Raw genomic sequence first — 25,209 nt, 5'->3', positions numbered from 1 at the left:
TGTATGTATGTATGTATGTATGCAGGATACAGTCGGTTGCAAATACATAAAAACGTGTTGGGTAAAACAAATGAGAGCAGTAAATTTTAACAGTGGTTGATGTCAGTGCTCCATTCACTATCTTATTTATGTATGCAGGTCAGCTCATGCCTTTGCCGAAAGTCCAGGTAAACTATTATCCTTAGAATCTAAACATTTTCCATATTTATTTTGAATAAAATCGACCACTTGATGCATCCTGATTACATTTTTTATGCTTTTTTATTCTGTTTTCCAGTGAATTTCCAGTTTAACCAATATAAAAGCGGTCATGTGACTTACATGGAATTTCATATAAACCCCTTTAAGAATTGTTAAGCTCATTATAAATGCTTGTTTTATTGTATTCTTCTTAAATGGTACATGAGCTCCAAAGTTCTCAAGAGGGATATCTTTGAAATTATTAGTGTAATGGACAAGATTTTTCTTGTTGTCAGTTTCATGGTTATAAAAAGTCCTTATTGCCGCACAGAGTGTATGCTAATCAGCACAGAATTAGGATATTTGATCTCTTGCTCATATTCCTCATTATATTATTTCACCATCATTATACTCAGGATTACGTGGATGTGCTAAGTGATTACTTTTTAACTTTGGCCAGAATGAAAATGTACTCGAGTAGAAATATTGGCAATTTTTTAGTTTTCCGTAAAGGAAAACTATTGAGATGGCTATATGTTGGTCATCCACCCTCCAATCGTTATACATACCTCATTACAGTCGTGTAGCCTCAATAGTGTTTATTTTATTTAAGGTTGATTTCGGCAATGATCGTGCGTCTGGAAGCGGATTAGGTACCAACAACACAGGCCACCACCGGGCCGTGGCTGAAAGTTTGATTGGCCTCAACTGAGGGTTTTCATGGGCCGTGGCTGAGAGTTTAATACAGCATTTTATGCTGTACAGAAAACTCGATTGTGCTGAAGAAACTTCAGCGTATTTTTTTACTTTTTATTCACTGTATTTTTTTACGCACTACATTCAAACCAGTACCACTGATTGGCGGATTCTGAGAAATTCTGTGGGCAGCTGATATGATGCTTCCTTTCTTAGTTTGTAAGGATCTCTCTGCGGGGACGTAGTTTATCATTCAATAAGAAATAAAGTCTGAAGTAAAATATGAAGTTCAGCTTCGCTTAAAAACATCGTTCTCCATCGGACCTGGACGAAGGCAGCAGTAAGAGGTATAAAAAGGAGTTTGCGAGAACTGAAATAAGTTCATGATATAAGTTCAAAGCGGTTAAGAAATTAGAAATGTCAACAACAGTCAGCATCTTTAAAGACTAAAAAGTTTGGAGGCTACATTGTAATGTAAAAAAAAAAAAATGCTACAATAGATTACGTAGTCAGAAAATACACATCTATACGAATACGAGCGGCAACACGCAACGAAAATGAAATTCAAAAACCCCAAAATATTCATATGCAGGTGTACGTTCATATACATAAAACATCGTTTCATGACGTTTGCATAACTGCGTGTAAAACGAAATGTCAGAAACAAGGTATACATGAAATTATATGCATTTAACTATAAATACAGACGTACTGGTGTATCATTATGATACTGGCACTTTATCAAAGGGAAAGTTAAATGCTTTAATGTTCCTGTGATGATGTTGCGCGCGCGCGCACACACACACACACACACACACACACACACATATATATTATATATATATATATATATATATATATATATATACACAACTGAATCACGAAAGTTTGGAACATGATAAATGCTGAAATGACCTTTATATATATATATATATATATATATATATATATATATATATATATATATATGCAGAAGCCAGGTACTATGTCGTACCTCTAAGTAAATGGGGATACAATCCACAATGAAGTAAAATCCTCTTGTAGTTTTAAACTACAAGAGGATTTTACTTCATTGTGGATTGTATCCCCATATATATATATATATATATATATATATATATATATATATAGATATATATATATATATATATATATATATATATTAAGGGGTTGGACATGAGCTTGAACTGAAGCGAGGGTGATGTGCCTAAGCATATAAAAAATTTTATAGTCTTGATTCAAGTACTATTGAAATCAGCGGCAGAATCATTATGGCATACGCCAAGATTTGAGGAAATCTGTTAAATATGAACCTCCTGTCTTGTGGTGACTGGATAGAGGGCATTTTATCATATTGAAAGATTTTGTACTCTTACTTTAGTACATATTTCCTTTGTTGTCTAACAAATTACTTTTCCTCCACAGTGACGAAAAAGTGGAGAGCATTGCCGAGTATAAGGACGAGTTAGAACAAAGCAAAGCCCTTATCAGCAAACTGCGACAAGAGGTAAGTTTAACTAAACACAAATGGCCGTATTTGAGCATTCTCTCTATTCGTTTGTGTAAGTCTAGATTCCGTATTTTTAAGGATCAATTACCATGAGAATGACAGAATTGTCATCATAAGTGCACTTATTTGGTGTCCATAACCTTTGTGGATTTATTGCTGTTATATGATTTAATTCTTTTATATTGATTTTTAATTCATCTTCATTATTCCTTTATCAGCGTAGGGGGTTATTTCTGTCAGTGGACCTCATGTGGTACACTGTAGGCATTACTTAAGGTTCTTTGCAGCGTGCCTTCAGCCCCTAGCTGTAACCATTTTCTTTTATATTAGATTGTTTAATTTCATCTTATCTTCATTATTCCTTTATCGCAGCGTAGGGGGTTATTTCTGTCATGGACCTCATGTGGTACACTGTAGGCATTACTTAAGGTTCTTTGCAGCGTGCCTTCATCCCCTAGCTGTAACCACTTTCTTTCCTTTTACTGTACCTCCTTTCATATTCTCTTTCTTCGTCTTAATTTCCACACTCTTCTAATGCTTGATTCATAGTGCAACTGCGTGGTTCTTCCTGTTACACCTTTCAAAACTTTTACTGTTTATTTCCATTTCAGCGCTGAATGACCTCATAGCTCCCAATGCTTGGCCTTTGGCTTAAATTTTATTTTCAACTCCTTATTCTTTCATTATGGATGAACGTTCATGGCTCTGTGGCGAGATGAGCCGTGTGCTTGATTGTTCAACATTTTTAAAATTTACATTTACTAAGTATGTTCAAATTATTTTCAGAACATCGAACTTGTGCAAGATGCGAGGGCGGCGAGGGCGTGGCGAGATGAAGCGGACATTTTGCGAGAGCGGGCGAGCCGGGTGATGCTTTAGAGCAAGAGGTTGCCAGATATAGGGATAAGATGGCCGACATTGAATTCTACAAGACGCGCGTAGAAGAACTACGTGAGGATAACAGGTAGACTTTGGAAGCTAGACTTTCTGTTGTTGGCTCTGCTCTTTAAGTGGTTCCAGTTTGTGGCGTTTGTCAGTAATTCATAGCCCTTGTACGTGTAATTCTCAAAGAAAATGGCTTGTTCACGTAATTCTCAAAGGAAATGGTTTGTACATGTAATTACTTAGAAAAATGGCTTTTACATGTAATTCTCAAAGGAAATGGCTTTACACATAATTCTCAAAGAAAACGGCTTGCACATGTAATTACTTCTCAAAGAAAATGGCTTCTACATGTAATTATCTCAAAGAAAATGGCTTGTACACATAATTACTTCTCAAAGAAAATGGCTTGTACATGTAATTCCTTCTCAAAGAAAACTTTGTACATGTAATTACTTCTCAAAGAAAATGGGGACTCAGATTTTGTTGAAATTATGTAGTATTGCATTAACTCAAGGTAAATTATCCTGCAGTTTATGTAAAAGGTAGTAGCAGATGGGTGTGCCTCTTTCTTCCTTCCAAACCAAGGGGGGGCCCCCCCCCTTATTCATTCTGGCGACTGCTGCTTCTCTATCTAATTTAAGCTTAAGGGTTAAATTGTTTTAATTAGAGAAATAAAAATAGGACATAGTCGCTGAAACCTGCAGATAAATTTAGTTAGTCGTAATTACATAAAGGTCTATTTTTTGTTCCAGAATATTAGTTGAGACCAAGGAGATGTTGGAAGAACAACTTGCTTCATCGCGCAGGAGGGCCGAACAAGTGTTGGACTTGGAGAATAATATTCTACAGCTTAAACAGACAATTAATCAAATTAGTATTGTAAGTATAGAAGATGATAATGTGGCAGTTACGTTATGAAGTAGTAATCGTGCCTGCCTTATGTTATATACCCCTGTATGTGTTAATCGTAATATATATTCGTGCCTTCATGGATGTAATTATGTGTACCCAGCAGAACTTGAAATGGGATGACTTTCATATTGTTATTATGAGACCAGAGTTAAGAAGAGTCAACTAGAGCCAACTAATCCTAGACCCAAGATCTGTTTCCCAAAAATCCTTCATGAATATACTTGCATAAAAACCCACTTAACATTTATACTCATAAAATTTGGATACACAAAAATGCATCCAAGACAAAGGTTTCAACTGAGTAATGCACAAGTACAATGAACAGTTTAAATAGATTAAAACCTGCCAAGTTTTACAAGGGAGAAGTTGCAGATCAGATTAATTTTCAATACTGTTATCCACCCAGATATCGAGTTCAAATCCTTTTTATTTCCAGGAACGAGATGCTGACCGTGAAAGACTCCAGGAAGTCATGGAGGAAAATGCCCAGCTCCATCTCAGTACAAAGAACTCCCTCAGTGAATCCGCCACTTTGGTCGCCCAGTTGGACCAGCTGAAATCACGGGCACCTATGAATGGCTCCAGCGTGGGCAGTGATCTCATTGGCGATGCGCAGGCCAGGGTTTTGAAGCTCCAGTTAGAAAACCAAAGACTAGAGGCTGAAAACGAACAACTTAAGCGAGAGAGCCTTTTAGCCTCCACTGATAAGTTGCTAGAATTAGAAAAAGAAAACAAGAGGCTGTCTATTAAGGTGGGTCACAGTATAGGTACCTTTATTTTGATCCAATTCTTATCTTAGACTGATACATGTTTTGATCTGTACTTAAGTTTGTGTTTTGGTATTTTGTTGACTTTGGTATGTTTCTTTCAGTCTGATTTAATTTGTTTCTTCAGTATTTACATGCTTACAGTAAATAATTCTTTGGTCAATAGGTGACTCATTTACAAGATATGAGTAAAAAGGAACGATCTCATGTGTTGGAAGCACAAGGGGAAAGTGATCAACGTCATCAGGAAAATCAGCGTTTACATCAAACGATCAATACAATCAAAACAAATTCTCAGCGGCAAATAGATGAACTCCAGGTGAGTTGAGTAATTACTAAAACAACAGTACTATCCTCTCAATTACTGAAGAGTACTCAGACCTTGCACTTGAAATGAAGAGATCTTAGAGTTAATTAGTTATTTACATTCGTTCCTTAGGTAATAAAGTTATCCATAAAGATTTGAAAGGGAATCATGTGACTTTGCAGTATATATATCATCAGAGTTTAATACCCAACGAATTGCCATGGCACTTCTTTTTCCAGGTATATACTAATTCCGTGTTTTCTGTTGTTGAATTAGTTTTTTTACATTTTACTGGGCCGTGAGATACAGAAAAGAGACCAAAGGGAACATTTGAAGAGTAAAAGACAGAAGAAACTTAGTCATTGGGAACAAGGAATGCTGCTGGCAGTATCACTGCAGCATAACCCACCCAGCAACTAAGGGTGGAGATAATGATAATGAAATACGGTATTTTAACCAGATAGTCAATCAGCATTTCTATATTTGTGCAACTAGCTTGAAGTATATGGTTCAGTTAAGCATTGTGAAAAATAAAGCAAGTTACAAGGAAAGGGGTGGGAAAGCTGTGGTGGTGATTGGTTAGGAGGTTAGGGCACCTATAAAAGTTAATTGGCTGAAAGTAATGCAGATGGGGTCAAACTGGTACAGTATGTACTGCAAAACTTACTACATCCTACAGAGAGTTAAGCAATGCACACAGAAGATTGCACCTCACTCCTACAACAAAACTTTGAGAGAATTTTAGCAGATCTATAAGGAAATTGGCTATGGCCTCAATATCTCTATCCATTTTATACAGTGGACCCTCTGTATTCGCGTGCTCTTGTTCAAAAGAAGCAAACATTCATAACCAACACGCTTACAAGCAATTGATCTTTAAAGCAAACTTTTACTGACTTGGATACCCTTTTTTTAAAGGCAGCATTTCTGTTTTTGGCAATGTTAATGTGCTTAACAATTGTAGGAGGGTCACATTGTCAATTTTTCAAAGTATAGCCGAGTTATTTATTCTGTCATTAGTTATCTTGTCGTGCTACATTTCAAAAAGAAAATCATCATAAAGGAAATAAATACTATCGTTTTATTAGTAGTTTTTCCTTTGTTTCTTTGTAGCAAGAAAACACTCAGCTCCTGGAGCTCATTGAGACACTTAGGGAAAGGCAGAAGAAAACGACTGACACCCGTCTGATTGATGTTGAGAGCGAGAATAAGAAACTAAGTGATTTAAATCTTCAGCTCCAGAGTCAAGTAAGGAAGGCCTGTCTGTGATTTGTGAAAAATACTTTGTAACTAGATTTACAAATGTCTTTTTAGACACAATTTGTCCATTTTTTTCAGGTTGTTGTACCTTTGAACAATTGTTTCAATATTATTTTCAGTGCTGGATGACCTCATTGGTCCCAGTGCTTGGCCTTTGATCAAAATTTTATATTCTAGTTCCAATTCTAATTATGTAATCCCTGTGATTAGTAATCTCCCGTGACATAAAGATTTAAATGTTTTCAGCTAACAGGAAACCCTCCTTTTGTTTAATGAGGAAATTTTTTGCTAGTCTGCTATGCTTTCAAGTTATGATTGCAATGTTTTTATTAATTTTATATCTATTTCAGGTTTCCAGGTTAGAATATGAAAAACAGCAACTCAATAGATTGACAGAAAGGTTGCGAGAGTCTGCTGACAAGCTCTCGGAAGTTGAGCAGCAGAAAGCGGAGATTGAACGAGAGAATAAAGATCTAAACAAAGTTAGTTTAAATAAATGCACATTGTAAATTATGACTACTCAGTATATACTATGACTGATTAAGGTAATGTTTTGTATATGGGGGAAGATCAAAGGGAATAGTGTGTTGGGAGAGTCTAGTAATAGGTAAGATGAAAGTATCCTCTAATGACGTCTTTATTTTCCAGGCCTTAGGAGCTTTCCGGGAGAGTTGTGAGCGCCATGAAGCTTTGGAGAGGGACTATGCTAGTCTGAAGTCGAACACTCTCGTGTTAGTAAAGTGCTTACAGTCATGAAGGAGACTGTTTCTAAGGTAATATTCTAGACTCTGGCTGAAACAGTTTTGAAGGAATGAAAGTTACATATTTGTTTTATCTACTTGTAAAAAAGTAAATAAGCTATTGACTTATTGATATAATACCATTAGATGAAGTAATTGATTTAAATATACAATATGTTATTTTACGTAAGAAATTTGATTTGCACCTCTAAAAGATTTCCAGGATGCACAATTTTTAATTTATTATGTATGTAAGGTCTAAAAATGTCAGTCCATTCACTTAAACCTGATCCCAATTAAATTTGGGCCCATACAAATTGATTTTCATTGAAACTGAGTGATTCATTGGCTATGGCTACATTCAAGTGTACTGGCAGAAACTTACCAAGATCATTGAAGCAGTTACATGATAGAACAGTGTTTTTAGTTTCATCTTTAGCCATTGTATTCAAGGAGTTCAGCCTAATCCCTATCATGAAGTTTCACCAGCAATATTGAATGTTCAGTTGGACACTGCATGACCAAAGAGATTGCTTACTTTTCACCTCAGGTTTACTATGTATTTTAAACAGAATTATGGCCAAAATTGATAATACATATAGTACTAACTTCTCCCAAAGAGGCACTGGCAGGCTCTTACCAGGTTACAATGGTCCTATTTTATCTACTTGTAAATAAAAAAGTAAATAAGCTATTGACTTATTGATATAATACCATTAGATGAAGTAATTGAAATATACAATATGTTATTTTACGTAAGAAATTTGATTTGCACCTCTAAAAGATTTCCAGGATGGACGATTTTTAATTTATTATGTATGTAAGGTCTAAAAATGTCAGTCCATTCACTTAAACCTGATCCCAATTAAATTTGGGCCCATACCAAATTGATTTTCATTGAAACTGAGTGATTCATTGGCTATGGCTACATTCAAGTGTACTTACCAAGATCATTGAAGCAGTTACATGATAGAACAGTGTTTTTAGTTTCATCTTTAGCCATTGTATTCAAGGAGTTCAGCCTAATCCCTATCATAAAGTTTCACCAGCAATATTGAATGTTCAGTTGGACACTGCATGACCAAAGAGATTGCTTACTTTTCACCTCAGGTTTACTATGTATTTTAAACAGAATTATGGCCAAAATTGATAATACATATAGTACTAACTTCTCCCAAAGAGGCACTGGCAGGCTCTTACCAGGTTACAATGGTCTATTTTACAATATGATTTTATGATGGCAATAATATACATTAAGCAGACACTGTATTTTGAAATTTTTTCTGACCTAGTGATATGATGCTCTCTAATAAATGCAATCCCTAGTGTAAACACCAATACTATAGTGTTTTTTTAGGTATCTGTCAAGTGGAAAATGCCCATCCGTGTATCTTACTACTGGTGAGGCCATCACACAGGATCTTAGACTTTGATTGTATATTTAATCCATGTTAAATATTCACCCACTTAATATGTACTGTAATAGGGGGTTGTTCACTTTGAGTTTCAACATTTTTGTGCTTCTTCTTTTCTCTAAACTTAACACCAAAATTTTTCATTGAAATAAAACTACTTATTCCAGCTTGAGAGTGCACATAGTGAAAAACTTCAAATGCAAGTGGAAATGGAACGTCTCAATCGCTCTATTGACAGTCTTAAGTCATCATCAGTTCGTATTGCTGACTTAGAGTCAGAAAAGGAGTCACAGATACAGCAGATTAATCTTCTTCAAGGACAAATTACTGCCTTCAAGTCTGATAGAAGTAAGCTTGAACAGATGGAACTTGATCTTCTTGCTTCAAGCAATGAAGTTCAGAAGAAAAATAGATCTTTGGAAACAAGCCAAAAGAAATTAGCTGAGATGGAGAAGGAAAGAACAGAGCTTGAGAATGAAAATTCTAAAGTATGTATTTTTATATTGGGAAGGTTTTAGCTCATGTTGATATGGTTTCTTTCACTGGAATATAGCATGTTGATTTTCATTTACTTATAGATGATTACAGGTGAATATAGCATGTTGATTCATTTACTTATAGAAGATTACAGATAGAAATCTTATGTTTATTAAGTAAACTGAAATTTATTTGAACAATTGATATTTAATGTTATTAGTGTATATATTTTCTTTAGCTTCAGAGAACAGTGGAAACTTTGAAGTTATCTACAAAGAGACTGAATGAACTAGAGAGAGATCTTACTGAATTGGAGGGTACCAATGACCGTCTGGATAGAGAGAACAAGTCCCTTCAGAAAGAGGTTAGTAAGCCCTCATTGCAATAGCTTTCAGAGTAATTATTGAAAATTTTGTACAGGTGGTGTTTTGTGCAAGCTGTGATAAAAAGTATTTATATAATACTGAACCATATTTCATAAAGGCTAAGTACTAAAGTATACTGGTGAAAATATTTGTTTCACATTTGTGTTGGACATTCTTGAATATTTAATGGTCAGATCACCTGGTAGGCTTTACAGGGGCAGCAGTGTTCATTAGAAAGCAGCTGTGTGTGTGTGTGTGTGTGTGTGTGTGTGTGTGTGTGTGTGTGTGTGTGTGTGTGTGTGTGTGTGTGTGTGTGTGTGTAAAGGTCACCACCAGGAAATGTAAGTTTATGTACTAGGAGATATCTGGTATTTGTATATTTTTGACTTTTTATGGTTGGTTCTTGCAATGGGTTACTGTTTGCAGTACAGCACATTAAAAACGTTTTTGACAGTACGTATATTAGAAAATAAATTTTTTTGTAGTGAATTTCACCATTTTCTGAGGTACAGTACCTTCCTTTTTATTCTTTCTAGGATTCAGTTACACTTTTGAGAACTTTGTGTAATATCTGTCAAGGTGGTTTAAGAAGTACTGTATTAGCCATTTGTGTTCAAGTATTAAAACCAGTAACAGCTGTTGTATTGTTATTATTATTATTATTATAAAGGATTATTTTATCCAGACCTCTGAGCCTAATAATGGCTCTTCCCGGGCTGTTTAACAGGTGTTGTAAATTATATGTAACTGAACATTTTGTTTGCAGGTTTCTAGGTTGCGTACAGCAATGGAAGTCAAGGATAGTTTAATAGATGAAGCCGCAAGCAAGACCTCCACACTAGAAAGAGATATAAAGAGGCTTGATAAGGAAGTCAATGAGCTTAGGGGAAGTGATAATAGGTATGCCATTTCATGTACTGTCTTGTACTGAGTTTAAAATGTTTTATAATGTAGTTTTATATGGAAATATTTGGTTTCAAGATATGCCCAAGAGGTGGAATTTTAAATATTTATTAAATCATTTCACAGAGTAAGAGAGTTAGAAAAAGAGAAACGGGAATTTGAACAACAGATGATGACAGAGCGTAAAACTCTGAACTGCTTGAGGGAGGATTTAGTTGCAGAGAAGGTGAGTTATTCTATTTTGTACTTACTCTGTAAAAAGACTAAATCAGTAGAAATAAGAAACATTCATTTATGCATCAGAATTTTTGTAAGAACTGCACAGAAACAGCATGTTTAACATGCCATGCACTTACCTGAAGTAGTCATTATAAATAAAGTTAATAATTAACTTGCATTCATTTTGGTAAAACTATTAGCATTCATTTTGGTAAAACTATTAGTATTTGAACAAAAATAGAAATCTTCAAGCTTTATTCAAATATACCTTTAGTGAAAACTGGTCTGGTCATTGAAGGTAGGTTACAAAGCACTCATTTAGTAAGCAGCATCACTTTTTCTTTGACTGGATATCTGATCAGATATCTTGTGTTTTAGTCATCATGTATTTAATTGAATTTTAAAATTATATCCATGGCTGAATGGTGATGACTTTTGCTTGTTTGTGTGTGATGATTTCCATCTCAGTAATTAGTACATAGGTAGATGTCCAGGGAGTGACCTTTGTCTCTGTAGAGGCCAGGGTAGCACGTCAATGAACTTGTGGAGTGCCTGCCCAATTGAAGTAGTGCTGGATAGGAGGAAGAAATGAAAGAAGCTAGCATCAATGTCTTTGGAGGGTAACCAATTGCTGTTCTCACTACCTCTTACCTTGTTCTTAATCTGCCTTGACCCTAGCTGCTTCTGTTACGATGACGTCTGGTTGTATCCCCATATTTGCTCCAGGAAGAGTACATTTGAACCTAATGGCAATCATCAGACTCCCTCTGTGGCCAGTACTGTTGCTGCTCCAGTCTCCATTTCTCTAGTCCCATCTATACTGATGCCAAAAATATCCCCAGGAGAGAGAGAGAAAAAAAAAAAGCTGCTGTGTAGGCTTTGTGGCCATCTCTTGAAATTGTATGCCTTTCTAGAACACTTTGTTTTAGCTAGAAGTTCCTCTCCTGCACCAGCCATAGTGACCCCATCTCTTTAGCTGTGGCTTCCCCACCCAAGACAAAGTACATTGCGTGGATATTCCTGCTTTCCCTGCTATTGCTTCTGTAGCTGCTGTGGCAACTCCTCTTGCTGCAGCTGCTCTAGCAACTCCTGCTCTGTCTCTTCAGGGATGTCTGCCTCAACTCTGTCCATGGCAGATATGGGAGAAGATGGAGAAACCTGTGGTGACAGCTAGAGAGATGGAAATGATTCTAAGAAATACATGAGCAATGAAGACAAAATATGCAGAGGGACAAAATAACATTAGATGGATAAAGGATTAATGAGTCTGAGATTGTCAAATATTTAGAAAGAGAGATATCCAGTAAAGGTTCTCTTGAGGTGGAATTTAATGAAAGACTAATAAAGGTGAATTACTCAAGGGTTATGTTTGAAAAATTCTGTACATCAAAACAGTAATTGGAAGTTGTATATAAAAATAAGATTTTGCACCAGTTTAGTATGATCGTTATTGGTAAACAACTTGGCAGTGGGACTATAGTTCAAGGGTTTTTTTAGGGGTCAGTTGGCAGGATAGCATTAAAAATGATAGCACATAATGTAAATTACAGAATGAATGTATGTACATAAGGTAATGATTGGAAATGCCCTTTGTATAATATCTGGTAGAATAGTAGATGATAGTGAGTTGGACTCCTGTGGATGGCAGAAGAGCAGAAATATCCCCATATGTGGATGATAGCATGATAGCTGTGAGAAGGGAAACTGAAGGTGCGATATTGGAAGATAAAGCACAAGAAAAACATGAGGTAGTACTTTGCATCACTTGGAGCTGAGGTATTGATGATGATGATGATACTAGCATGAAGACTTCTGTCAAAATTCCAACCATATCTAACCACACATTTCTCCTTCCTGCTGAAGGAAAAAGTGGCACTGGTTACCAAGTGAGCAAGTGGATTTTCTACCCCCTCACTCACTGATGCTTGTTAACAACCTTTTTTTACCAATCTTCATGCCAGTTTCCTCCAAAGGTATATCAAAGTTATCTGAGGAGTTTGATATTTTTATGAGTTTCTTTTGTTGATTCCCAATCCAGAAAGAAAGATCAAATTTGCCATTATCAACAGTTTTCCTGTTTTTTTTATAATTATGTAGAAAATACTATATGGTTTTTATTGAACTTTTGTCTGGATCCTCTAATATTTCAGGTAAAAACTCAGCAGTTGTCTAATCAGCTTGACAGCCTTAAATCAGATCTAAGCAAGTTAGGATTGAATGCTGACAACCTGACTGCCCCTGTGTCAGATAATGAGAGCGAGTAAGGATCCTTTTCAGTTTTCTGTTCACATTGTACTTCCGTTTCTGTTGACATCGTATAGATATGTTCTTTGGATATTACTGCATGTGTAATGGCTCTGGTTTCCTTATTGTTGACAAGAGTGCAGTATCAGACCTGATTTAATTAAACAAAAATGCATTGTTTCATCAATTTGGTATTGCTATACTGGAAATGTTCTTTTTCTCTTTTGTAAAAGCTCTGCTACCATCAGACTGATGTAAATAAGTATTTGTAGAATATTGATTCCTGTATGGAAATTATGTAATCCTTCATTTTTTTGTTGTGTAAAATAACAATTTAGATCATTTGTTCTTTTTATATAGTACTTACTAACTGACACTATTTGAGCATTGACTAAGAAAGATACTTTCATCTTGTGTAGTATTTTTTCACAGGTGGAAGCGCATTCTGTGGGCCTAGTAAAATTGACTGGCACTGGCATAACTTGTTTGTCTCTTTAATTTTAGTAAAAGATGTAATCATGTTATGAAGCTGGCCTGTATTCTTACATTTAGTAAATACTGTATATAGTGAAGCCTGTAGATCAACTAAGTGTCATTTATGGTTTCAGCATACAGATATCCAGAATAATGCGCAGTACAAAGAAATTAAACAGGTACAGTTGCCCTAGGCAAAAGGTCTGTTAAGTTTTGTTTTTATTGATTGCTTTCAATAAGCTCTTTGACAACCTGTGCACTTCCACTATCATATTTCAGACTCCTTATTTTTCCAATAATCTGTGTGAATATGAGTGCCCTTAAAATGCTTTTATAGTGTCAGTATATTAATTTTAATACTATTGGCTATGATTTGTCTTTTAGAAATTAGAGAAACTTTTGACCCATAGAGTATTTTTTAGAATATTCTTAATATAATTACAGGCTTCCCTTTGAATTCTTTAGGTTCTTTTGCTGTACAACCTTAAGACAGAAAATAATAACAGTTGGTGTAGTCCATCCTTTTGGTTTCATTTCAAAGTTGTAGGTTTGTTACTGTGATTTTATCTACTTTTTTTTTTATATTTTTGACAGGAAATTTTGAGTTGATTCTCGTCTTATTTTCTCTGTGAATTTTATGTTGTAATTTCTTATGTCATTTTATTTTTCTTCTTGATGTATAGGATTTATTCTAATCAAGAAGAATGTAAATCGAAGTTAAAATTTTTGTATTATGGTAAATATTTTCCAATAATATTCCCAGAAATAGCTTTCCTCCTCAGAAGACAATTAAATCAGTTAAGGAATGTTACTTATAATGTATAGTGCTGTAACATTGCTTTCCTTTCCTTGTGTATATAGTATTTTAGTTGACTTTAATAAACTTCTATATTGATCTTATCATTTAGGTTGGGGGAGGGTTATAACTTTTGCTTATTAAACAAGGTAATTTTTTATGTTTTTTACCTTCATGAGCAAGAAAGTGTTCATATCTGCAATATTAATTTAGCTTAAGTTTGGTACTGTTGTGGAACTGATCCATTTTCAACCCTCAAGGGGGAACTTTATAGTGTAAGATGGAGCCCATTAAAAGGAGTCCCATTTCGTTAGTTTGTATTTTTGAACAAGTTTAATAGTTTTCATAAGGGAAGAGTATTTTGGTAAATGCAAAGCATACAGCATTAATTTTACTAAGTCAAATATCATGTGAAAGTTTTGAGTCTAAAATAATGGTAAGAGTAATTTTTTGGTTTTTCATTGTTCACTAACAATGTGTCATCAGTTTGGTAACATTATTCTGGAATATGCAGTATGCTTTGTTTGCATGGAATGATGGAGTGCCAAATGTTGATTATCAGTTACATTGTGTGCAAAGTTTTCTTTGTACTGATAGTCGTTTGACACAAAAAAAAAAAAAAAAGTAATACAAATTTTTTTCTTGTGGGTGAGGTAAAAAAAATTCATGCTATGATTTTCATCCTAATATCATCATAAGTGAAGGAATGCAGATTTTTTTCATTTGCTCCACTAATGTGAAAATCTGTAGGAAGAATATCTAAAGGAAAAGAAAAAAATGTTAGCAAATGAGAATGAAGCTAAAAGTGTAATTCCTTCATCACAGCTTGATACAGTAGCAAACTGAATAACTAGATTGTGCATTGCAAGGGGATCACCTTTTCTTGTGTTAGTTTTTCTTTGAATTGTTGTATGGCATATTTATTTGCATTAATATTAATATCTGACTGCTGCGGTGTTAAATAGGTGACTGAAAATGGTATTCTACTTATTCAGTTTTGATAATATCTTGATTCTCCCAGGTTTTCTTTTGTTCCAATTAGAACCCTAGAAATCAAACTACTGTAGCTCATGTTACTTCATGTACCCCAGTTCTAATATCTAATGATAACTTTCTGTATAGTTTGTAAAACTGTTTTTTATTGTAGTATTGTAAGTTTCCTTTTTTATAATTATATTTTTTTTATAGTTTTTGAAGATCAGACTGAAATGCTAAGCATTGTACTGACAACCTAATGATGTCATTCAAATTAAAGTTTCCCATTTTATATATTGCAGAATATAAACAGTACTTTGCTGTTTGGGCAGAGTCAGCATCCATAAATGAAGTGTACATACATTTTCTTAATTTTTATTGTCTTGTTTTCATAGCATATTTTATTGGGAATTATGTGTGCATTGAGTTGAAATGTTTGCTTATTACAAACTTATCAATAATATTAAGCCCTCATCTCAGTGCATGCTGAGTGCTTAATATGGTTAATGTGTTTATGTAGAACAGCCTGTTTTGTTTATAAAAGCTTAAATTACATTTTCAGCCGTTACAAAGCATTGGAGGCCATGCTAGAGGAAACTTTGAAACGCAGTGTAGAAGTGCGGGAAGAGAAAATAGCTTCATTGGAGATTCGATTAGGTGAATCAATTAGCAGAAACAAAGACCTACGTAAAGAGTTAATGGAGGTAAGAATACAGCAAGTCTTTGCATTGACAGTGTTTGTAGGAACTGAAATGTTGTTTTGTTTTCCTGAGTGGATGTTGTAGTCTTTTAATATCTTTTTTGTTAATTTGTTAAGGTGTTGTGAATTAACATTTTAAAGTTTTTAGAATGAAAATAAGAACTTTGAGGTTGTTCATCCCTAAAAAATCACCATGCAAAGTTATCTCAACTGTAAGTTCAGTTGAACCATTACTATTGCAGTAGCTCTGAACTTACATTTCTTGTCATTGTTCTCACCCTGTCTCCCTTAACTTTAACACTTGGGTTCTGTTTTGTCACTTGGCGTTGTCATCTTTGTGCTCTATATACCTGGTAATGTTCAACCCTAAACTTTTCTTCAGCCTTTCCCTTCAACTTAGTGTTCCATTGTCATTTCTCATTTAAGATCAAGTCTTACCGGTGGGCACCATAAGAGTCCAGAAATGTAGTCAGTGGTTTCATTAAATTACTTTAAAATTATTATCTCTTATCTTTACAACATAGCTTTATTCTATCATTTACCCCCAACCTTAAATTATTTCTTCATCTTGAAACTTATCTTGTGAGTTTATTGCCATTCGGATTTTATAACCCGGTTAACATCAGTGTTTTAAAGACTGTTTCTTCTTATTTCTGTCTTCATCCCTTATCCAGTTCTTCAAATTCCCTTAGTGAGATTGTATTTAAATCTCTTTTATAAATATTTTTTAGGTTTAGGTTATTTTGAACTTTTTGAGAATAGATCATGTCGTTCTTATTATTAAATGCATATCTAAAAACTTAATGTAATGTTTAGATGTAAATTTACTTCAATTTATTCTTGTTTGAAGTGCTGATTGCATATATGGCTTCTTGACAAGACTGATTCAGAGACATTTTGTGTAATCATTGCCCCCTCCTCATCTCATCTCATGATCATTCATCTGATGACAAGTGGCTTCTGTGTCTTTTCTAAAAGTACCAGTTTAGAGAGGATAATTTCCCTCAGGATGGCTAACATTCATCCCATAGTTATACTACTGTGGAAATTGGTAATCTTTGGATGTCAAGGATAACTTAAATTTCAGATCTCGCTGACCCTGGTAACATTCTGTCTTGTGGAATGAAGACCTGTTGCTTTCTGCAGAGTAAAGCCATCGCTTCTTTTTTATCTCCTTTCACTTTCCTTATTTGCTTTGGGCTTGGTTTCTGAGTTGGTAAAATAAGCCTTAGCATTGAAAAAATCTTAATTTTCTTTTTGTCACAGTGTTTTATTTGCATTTCTCTATTATTTACCCCTTTCCTTCATGGAAATTACAGAGCTGTATTGTTTGTTCTTCTCCGTTATGCATCTTTGTTTCTTGTCTTTGGTTGTGTTGGCTTTACTAGTCTGAATGTGTTTAGCACTAATTGTTGTGGATAGATTTATAGGAAAATTTTACCTAAGGTGAACTTTTGACTGGCATAATTGATTAGGCTTTGGGGTAGAGATATGGATTCTGGATTTTTTCAACCAGAATTATGCAAAACATTATGATAATTTCAGTATTATGACTGTCAAAGAAGGAATTATATTTCAATTTAGGGTGAAGTCTGGAGCTGGATTTGAATCCATGAATTATATGAAAAATTCTATAGCACTGAAATGGCATAAAAAAGAAGAGACTTTTCCCAGACTTGACATCTCACCTTTGGCAATTTACAATCTCCAAATGCTCTTTTTCAGTGTTTTGTCTTTATTATAGAATTAGTGATGATTTTGGTTGTTAAAACTTCAAATACTTTTTTATATGGTAACAATTCATTAATGTTCAGAGTAAACAAAAATTATGTTCGCTGAATTGTAAATTCTTATAAACAGGTTAAAAGTGAGTTTGAGACCTTACAGCAACGATATCATGAAGAAGGAGCAGCTGCAGGTGTTATTGAAGATGTTTCCAAAGAAATGGCCAAACTTCGAGAAGCTCTGCACCGTGGAAATCAGGAGGTCGGTGATAAATTTTTTTTCATAAAACTGTGTTTATCAGTATCTACTATGGTGTAATTATATAGGTACACAAATGTTTTATATGCTTTGCATAGTTAATGATAAAGCATTTTTTCTAAATAAATTAGTTTTTATCACCCTTTTTCTAAATGAATAAGTTTGTTGTATAATGCTATTTGAACTGTAAAATTGATTTATGTTGTGGTTATGTGTAATCTTATTAAAAGTGGTAAATTCTGGTAATGGGTCAAGTAACAGATTTATTTTTATCCCTTGTAGAGGGCCAGTCTTGAAAGTGAGATAACGGAGTTGAAGTCCCAGACTGCCAGTTATCGAGAGCAAGTTTGTGCCTTACAATCACAAGTGACGTCACTTTCCAACCAGAACACTGTTATGTCTCAGCACAATGCTACTCTTCAAGGAGAAAATGCTCGATTGCAGGTTGAGAATACCACATTGCAATCACAGTCAGCATCTCTCATTGCACAGAATTCAGCTTTGCAATCATCAGCCACACAAAGTGATGCAGAAAAAGAAAAGGTGGGATATTGTTTAGTCTTTGTTATTCTTGAAAATGAAAACGTACATCCTTGAGTTTCTTGATGTTACAGTTGTAAACTTTTATGTTGATTTATGTAGGTGCGTCGATCTTGTGATGAGCGTGGGAATAGGCTGTCACAATTGGTGAATGACCATGAAGCTCTTCAGCGCCTTCATCAACAGTTAACAAGAGAATATGATAACCTTATTTCAGAACATAACACTCTTAAGACTGCTCATAAGAATCTTAAGCAGGAACAAAAAGAATTAAAGGTTAGTTCATTTGTGTTGTGGACAAGACAGTCTCACAATGTTTAATAACAAATTGTTGATCATAAAAGCTAAATTGTATTTGTATGAAATAAGACAGGGAAATAGGTCACTTGTGTAAAAAATCAGTTTGTTTTATTTTAAACTTAGAATATTATTTATATTTATCATTACTGGAGCTAGAATTTTATCTTTGTAGCACAGTTTTAAAAGATTGAAACTTTTAGAGAAGGTGTGAGAAACTTTTGGGGAACTGACTGTATTCTAAAACATTAGAATTGGTGGATTTTTTTTGTGTTGCTCATTGGTAATAAAATCAACCAATTGCCATATAATCTTAGGATATATTTGTATAATTTCTCCATTTTATATTTGAAGTTTGACGCAATGGCATGGAGATTTTATTAATATTGTAATTATATTGCTTTAGGAGCGACAGAATAAAATGTCAGCTGGTGAAGATGATTTGCTTAAGATGCGGGAAGCGCTTGATGCAGAAATGTCTAAACTTAAGATGGATTCAAATTCCTTGGCAAATCTTCGTGGAGAGCATTCAAGACTTAAGGTTTGTGGTTGCTTAGTCTTTGAAGTTATTCAGCAACTATGCAGTATATTTCCTTAGGTTGGTAACTTAGCTCCTGTAATGAGCCATTTTGAGCACAGTGCAGGTATTACAAAAGGATTTTTATGCTTTAACTTTGATGCACTTACTACTTTGCTCTCTTTCCCTTTGATGACTAATTGACTAAAGAATCATGATGGTTACGGGTATGTATAGAACCAAGAGGGGTGAGGTCAGATGTTATGCTTATTCACCAGTAGTATTTAAAAAGCTGACTTTGAGGGTTAAGGATGCATATCAAGTGGTTTTCCTTTGGTAACTGTTTGTGGAAATATAACAGTAATAATCCTTATCTTGTTTGGTTCTTTTGGAGATTGAGAGCTCAACCTGAATTGACTTAGAAACTCCCCATACATTTGAAGCAGAATTCCCCTCAAGATGATAGATGTCAATCTGGCTGTCCCCTCTATAAAGTGTCAAGTCCATTAAAAACTGAATGTGACAATAAAAGACAGAAGAGAATCCTGATTATAATATACATTATAGATCTTGAATATTATCAGAATTGAGAAAAGAATGAATTGCTTAATGTTATGAATTTATAAAAAAATGATAATTACTTACATTCTTCTAATCCCAATCCCCTTTGTGGTCTGAAACATTAGTAGAGTTAATAGAAATTTATCATTTGTTGGGAAGAGGACTTGACATACTGCATAGATAATGCAAGGAGTTGCACAATAAATAACCCATCTAAAATATAACATTATCAAAACTGGTCAGTATTAATACAGAAGAAATATAGTAACCAAAATATTGCGTGGTCCAAATTCCAGGTCTGAATATTTACATTGCTAATGGCTCTTATGTTTTTGTTACTTTGTCAATGTTCTTGAATTACTGTACCTCTTGTATTTTTCTGATCTGTTCCTTCTTAGTAAAGATTATAGTATATTCACTGTTCCTTTATATTAAATAGGCTTAACAAAACTGGATCACCTGCTGTAGTGACTAGTTCTCCTACTCTAATGTCTTTGCTAATATCTTTCCATTATATTTTATAGTGTATGTTTCTTGCTATACTATACAGTAATATAACTTTTTAATTCCTTATAGAGTAATTTACTTACCATCGATCACTGATGTTGGGTTGCCACTTTGTACATTCTAATTCATTCTAATGACCTATTTTAGAGCTTTCTCTTTCATTGGTATTTCCTCTTTAAATTTATTTATATCTTGTTTAGCAATTCCATGATCATAACATCCTGGTCATTAGTTCTGTACAAACAGTAAAAGTCTATAAAGGTGAAGGTATCAGTCTTCATTTAATGAGTTTTACAATGAATGTAATGAATAAGTATGACACATCCTACTCAAAGTTAAATTTGCGTAATAAATTAAATATCATGTGTTTAATTTTGATAAATTCCTCAATAGCCAAGGTTAAAATCCATTATGAAGTTTTATTAACTCAAAAGCTGGCATGTGAATATAAAGTTACGTTCCATACAACTGCAGACCTATAGAATTGTGAATAAGCAACACCTAAGACATACTATGTATTATATGTTATATAAGATATGTATGTTATATTAAATAAAAACACTAAGAGTCATAGTTTATCAAAATTAGAAAAAACTTTCTTCATGAATGTATGTAACAGAATCTTATGGCACTTATTGATTGATCTGACCTTTTAAAATCAATTGTAGGCCAGCATTACATGAGCTTGTTTGAATGTTTTTTGTACAGAACTGTATAGTTAAAGTTTTAGATTTTTTTTCTCTATACCTTTCATCTTTATTAGAACATTATTGCTCAAGCTCTTAGGTTTTATTGCAGGATGATTTCCGAAGCCTTTTCTCAGCCAATGAGAAATTGCGAACAGAATATAAGAATCTTCAAGGAGATTATAAAGCAGTCAAAACTGAAAACAATACTGTGAAGTTGAGATTGACTGAGTTAGATGGAGAGCTTAATGATACAAGAGATCAAATGGCAGCTCTTGATGTTGAAGTATCAAAGCTAACCAACAAATGTCAGGTAAGAATTTTTGTGCTGCTGGTTATTATCGGCTGTTCTTGATGTTTTCACATCTGTTTTAGTATTACTTTGATAGTTACATCTTGCATGGTAGGATTAAGATTACTCTATTATATCCTAAGTAGTAAGTATCATAGTGCAGTGTGAAGTTGCATGGTTAGGATTAAGATTACTCTATTGTATCCTAAGTAGTAAGTATCATAGTGCAATGTGAAGGATCAATTTAAAATACGTACATGTTCACTGAGGTCTGATCCTAGGTACATATATTCTTTCTGAAATTCGTGAAAACGAAGTTGCTGATCACACTGCAGGAGTAACAATGTCTTGCTATAGCTTACTAATGCAGTATAATTCAAATGTCTGATCTTAGATAAATTGCTGACTCTACAGGCCAGTGAGCCAGTTGCTAATATAATAAAAGCCATGTAAAAAGAACTTTCCATCTTAGTACGCTATTACCCTATTACCTGGTGTGCTCACCAAACTATCCTGTCCATTTCTGTATCACTTCCAATTGTCAGCTTGCAGGTGGGAATACATTTTTTATTTAGTAGAAGCAAATTTTATTGGCTTTTCAGCGTTATTATAATTTCTTCCTGGAAATTGTATTTTGAATTTTGTCTGTGATGGTTTTTCTGAAATGTATACTGATGTACATGTTTTCACAAATTGCCTTTTAGGCTAGCCCTTTGATAAAGTTTTGATTAAATTAAATATCTGATTAAACTGTTTAGACAAGAGAGATATAGGGAAAGCTGCTTAAATTACCATATTCACATTAAGTCAAAGGTAAAGAACATATGGTGAGGAATTTAGATACATATTAAAGGGCGTGGACCTTATAGACTCAACCAACAAACTGAGGTAAAGATAATAACATATCTGCCTCATAAATTAATGCAGATTGACTCAGAATACTTTTTAAGGAAGTTGATTAATTCTAGTACACAGAAAGGATGAATTTCAATTGGAAATAATTTGATTTGAGGTACTAGTACTTAAGTTGAAAAATAATTGATTGAGAGTGGCAGTGATCATTGAACTTGTAATGCAAAGCCAATTTTTTCATGCTTGTGGGATGTTTCCTAAATTTTGCTTTACTTCTCAGGTGTTGCAGACATTAAATGTAACTTTAGAAGAAGATAGACGTTCACTGATGTCACAAGTTTCGTTGCTGCTGACGCAATATCATGATCTCTTAACTCAGACATTGGAAGATAAACAACATTTCCATCAAGAGGAAAAGAATTTCACGTGAGTGTTTTTACAAGCATCATGTAACACTTTGATTATATTGAATGGCTTTGATTAATTTAGTCATCTTCTCAGCAGATTGGCCCTTATGAATATTAACCTTAAAGCATTGCTATGATAATGATTAATAATGATTATATTTTGTACATTGAATTTAGACAGGTCTAGATTTAGAGCGATATTTAGAAATATCAGTTAATTCATTATCCTAAAGATACTTAGGTGCCTGTTATAACAGTTATGAAATCTAGCTGAAGCACTTTCTCATATACACAAGGAGGGGCTTCTATGTCTTCAGTACACAAATCCTTAGCAAGTGGCAGTTTTAATGTATGGTGGTGTTTTGATGTGAATAGTGCAGTACATAATTGATATCTTATATACATACATGGTTCTTTGAATTTTGTTTTTGTTTTATTCTCTACCAAATTTTGTACTGAATGATGAATTCTTTTTTTAGGAGGGATCTAAGACATTGAGCATCAGCATGTAGTTATTACTTAGAGATTATCACAGCTTGTTATATTTCAGAGATAAACTAAACAACTTGAGACGTCAAAAGGAGAAACTTGAAGAGAAAATCATGGAGCAGTACAGACGTATGGATAATTCACCATCCAAAAAGTAAGGCTTTACATTTTTTAGATTTGCAGTCAATTGTGTGTTCTTTAGAGGATAGTATCAGGGATTTCTATGAGGGATAAGGGATAGACACAACCCCTTACAGTGCATATATTAAATAAAATGCTCATGTAAGATTATAATGACCCTTCACCACATAACAAAATTACACATGAAAATCACATTTAAAGAAATTACATTGACACCCTGGGCCAAAACCTTTGATCCCCAAATTAATTTAGTAATCACAACTCCACTCAACCTAAACTCAGTTACAGCTTGCAGTGGTGCTGCTGCAGCACACAAACCACTATGCTGGGTATCACACAATGGGCAAGCTGCCAAAAATTTGAAATGATGTTACATTTAACTTGAAAAAGGAACATTACGCTTACAATTTGATCTTAATAACCCTGGAAATGAATGCACCAGTTTTAAGATCACAATATTAACTGTTAATAAATTTATTTACGTACTTACTGCTTAAAGTAGGCCAGATGGGTTAGTCAGCCAGAAGAGACAAATCCCCAGTCACAATTCTCTTAATACAGTTCCCTTGACAAGGATCTCCTAACCTACTAACAGAACTGACTAGTTTGCCCCTAGTACCATCTATTGTATAGATAATAAATATTTCCCTTACATTACCCCATAATCATGATTACTCATCGAGTAAGAAATCATATTTACAATTATGTACAAATTTAATGCCGACTCAGCAAGTCAGCAGTGTGGTTGTCGATTCCTGTTAAATGAACCACTTGAAAAGTAAAAGGCTGCTATGACAGTAATCATCTCATCAAGCCATTAAATTTTCAGTATTTAGAGGTATGATCTGTCTCCAAGAAAAACTTCATAGCATATAGATAGTACATGAGATGCTTCACACCCAACACTACCAAAAGACATCTTGCTCTATGGCAGAGTACTTTTCATCATGTTCCGATAGTTTTTTACACACCCAAGACTACCACAAGATATCCTTGCTCTATAGCAGAGTACTTTTTTTCATGTTCCGCTAGTTTTTTACTAGCATAGACCACTGACATGGGGTAACCATCATAATACTGGAAAAGAATTGTGCCTTGTCCAGTAGAAGATGCATCTGCCCTTGAATAAAAGATTCTATCAGTATCAGGAATCTTAAGGGTTGGAGATTTAGTCAACTTCAACTTCAATTTTTCAAATTCTATCTTTGCTGTATCTGACAGCTCAAAAGGTTCTGGTACTTGTTTTGAGAGGTAATTGGTGAAGGTTAACGTTTTATCAGCCGAATCAGGCAGAAATTTACAGACTCTAATAAAATTAACATTTATTTTGATAGCGTAGCTGCTGTTCGTCCTCCATAAGGCAGACCAACCAATCACAAATAATTCTCTTATAGTTGGTCTCAGCTGGTATAGTGCTTGTTGGCAGTGATGGAACATGAAGGACTTAGGACAGAGGGCTCCTTCTTCTGTTCTAGGCTTCTATGTAATTGCCATGCTGTTTTTTTCTTGTTTAACACAGCAAGATTTAGCATTAAGGAATACATATTATTAAACATTTTGTTATTGAAACTTATTATACAATGCCCTTTTAACATCACCTTCATCAGGACACATGTTCAGCATTCAATTGTATTCCACATAGGAAAATGAAAGTTTCTCTTAGAAAATGCCCAACAGTTTCGTCCTGCAATGGACCTCTTCTTGGAGTGTTTATTAATGAACGCTCCAAGAAGAGGTCCATTTCAGGACGAAACTGTTGGGCATTTTCCAAGAAAAACTCCTTTTATTTTCCTATGTGGAATACAATTGAATTAACATGTCTTTGCAACTAAGAAGATTACCAGTACTATGTTCAACATCTTGAGTGAGCCTTTCATTCTAACAGTGCAAGCAGAGGCACTGATATCATCTTGCCATTTGTGTTACCCTTCAGAATCTTTTAGGCAATACCAGCCTAGAATTCTCAATTTGGCCACTTCTGATTCAGGCTTAGTTCTTGCTGTCTTTGTTACCAGTCTTGTTCCTGCTATGCTTTTATCAGTCTTCCTGGAGCTGCCACATCCCTTGCCATGCACTTGCAACCAGATACTCCCCTGCTTATATTTGCATTGT

The 25,209-nt window shown here is 34.3% G+C and overlaps 1 protein-coding gene across 1 annotated transcript in view; it reads left to right on the top strand.

Annotated features, from left to right (window-relative positions):
- LOC135209770 (girdin-like) overlaps window positions 1-25,209 on the top strand; it is a 127,544-nt gene that overhangs the window by 82,692 nt on the left and 19,643 nt on the right. Inside the window, 23 exon segments of the mRNA XM_064242554.1 lie at window positions 2,302-2,383; window positions 3,173-3,254; window positions 3,257-3,350; window positions 4,024-4,150; window positions 4,620-4,934; window positions 5,117-5,269; window positions 6,371-6,505; window positions 6,868-6,999; window positions 7,166-7,226; window positions 7,229-7,290; window positions 8,840-9,160; window positions 9,388-9,513; window positions 10,281-10,414; window positions 10,544-10,643; window positions 12,787-12,896; window positions 15,688-15,829; window positions 17,686-17,811; window positions 18,091-18,351; window positions 18,451-18,624; window positions 19,052-19,186; window positions 21,029-21,229; window positions 22,341-22,486; window positions 23,018-23,110. Of these exon segments, the coding sequence (XP_064098624.1) occupies window positions 2,302-2,383; window positions 3,173-3,254; window positions 3,257-3,350; window positions 4,024-4,150; window positions 4,620-4,934; window positions 5,117-5,269; window positions 6,371-6,505; window positions 6,868-6,999; window positions 7,166-7,226; window positions 7,229-7,290; window positions 8,840-9,160; window positions 9,388-9,513; window positions 10,281-10,414; window positions 10,544-10,643; window positions 12,787-12,896; window positions 15,688-15,829; window positions 17,686-17,811; window positions 18,091-18,351; window positions 18,451-18,624; window positions 19,052-19,186; window positions 21,029-21,229; window positions 22,341-22,486; window positions 23,018-23,110 (3,312 nt within the window).

The sequence above is a fragment of the Macrobrachium nipponense genome, chromosome 38 (genome assembly GCF_015104395.2).
Source record: "Macrobrachium nipponense isolate FS-2020 chromosome 38, ASM1510439v2, whole genome shotgun sequence".
Lineage (NCBI taxonomy): Eukaryota > Metazoa > Arthropoda > Malacostraca > Decapoda > Palaemonidae > Macrobrachium > Macrobrachium nipponense.
This window is presented reverse-complemented; position numbering and strand designations above follow the sequence as displayed.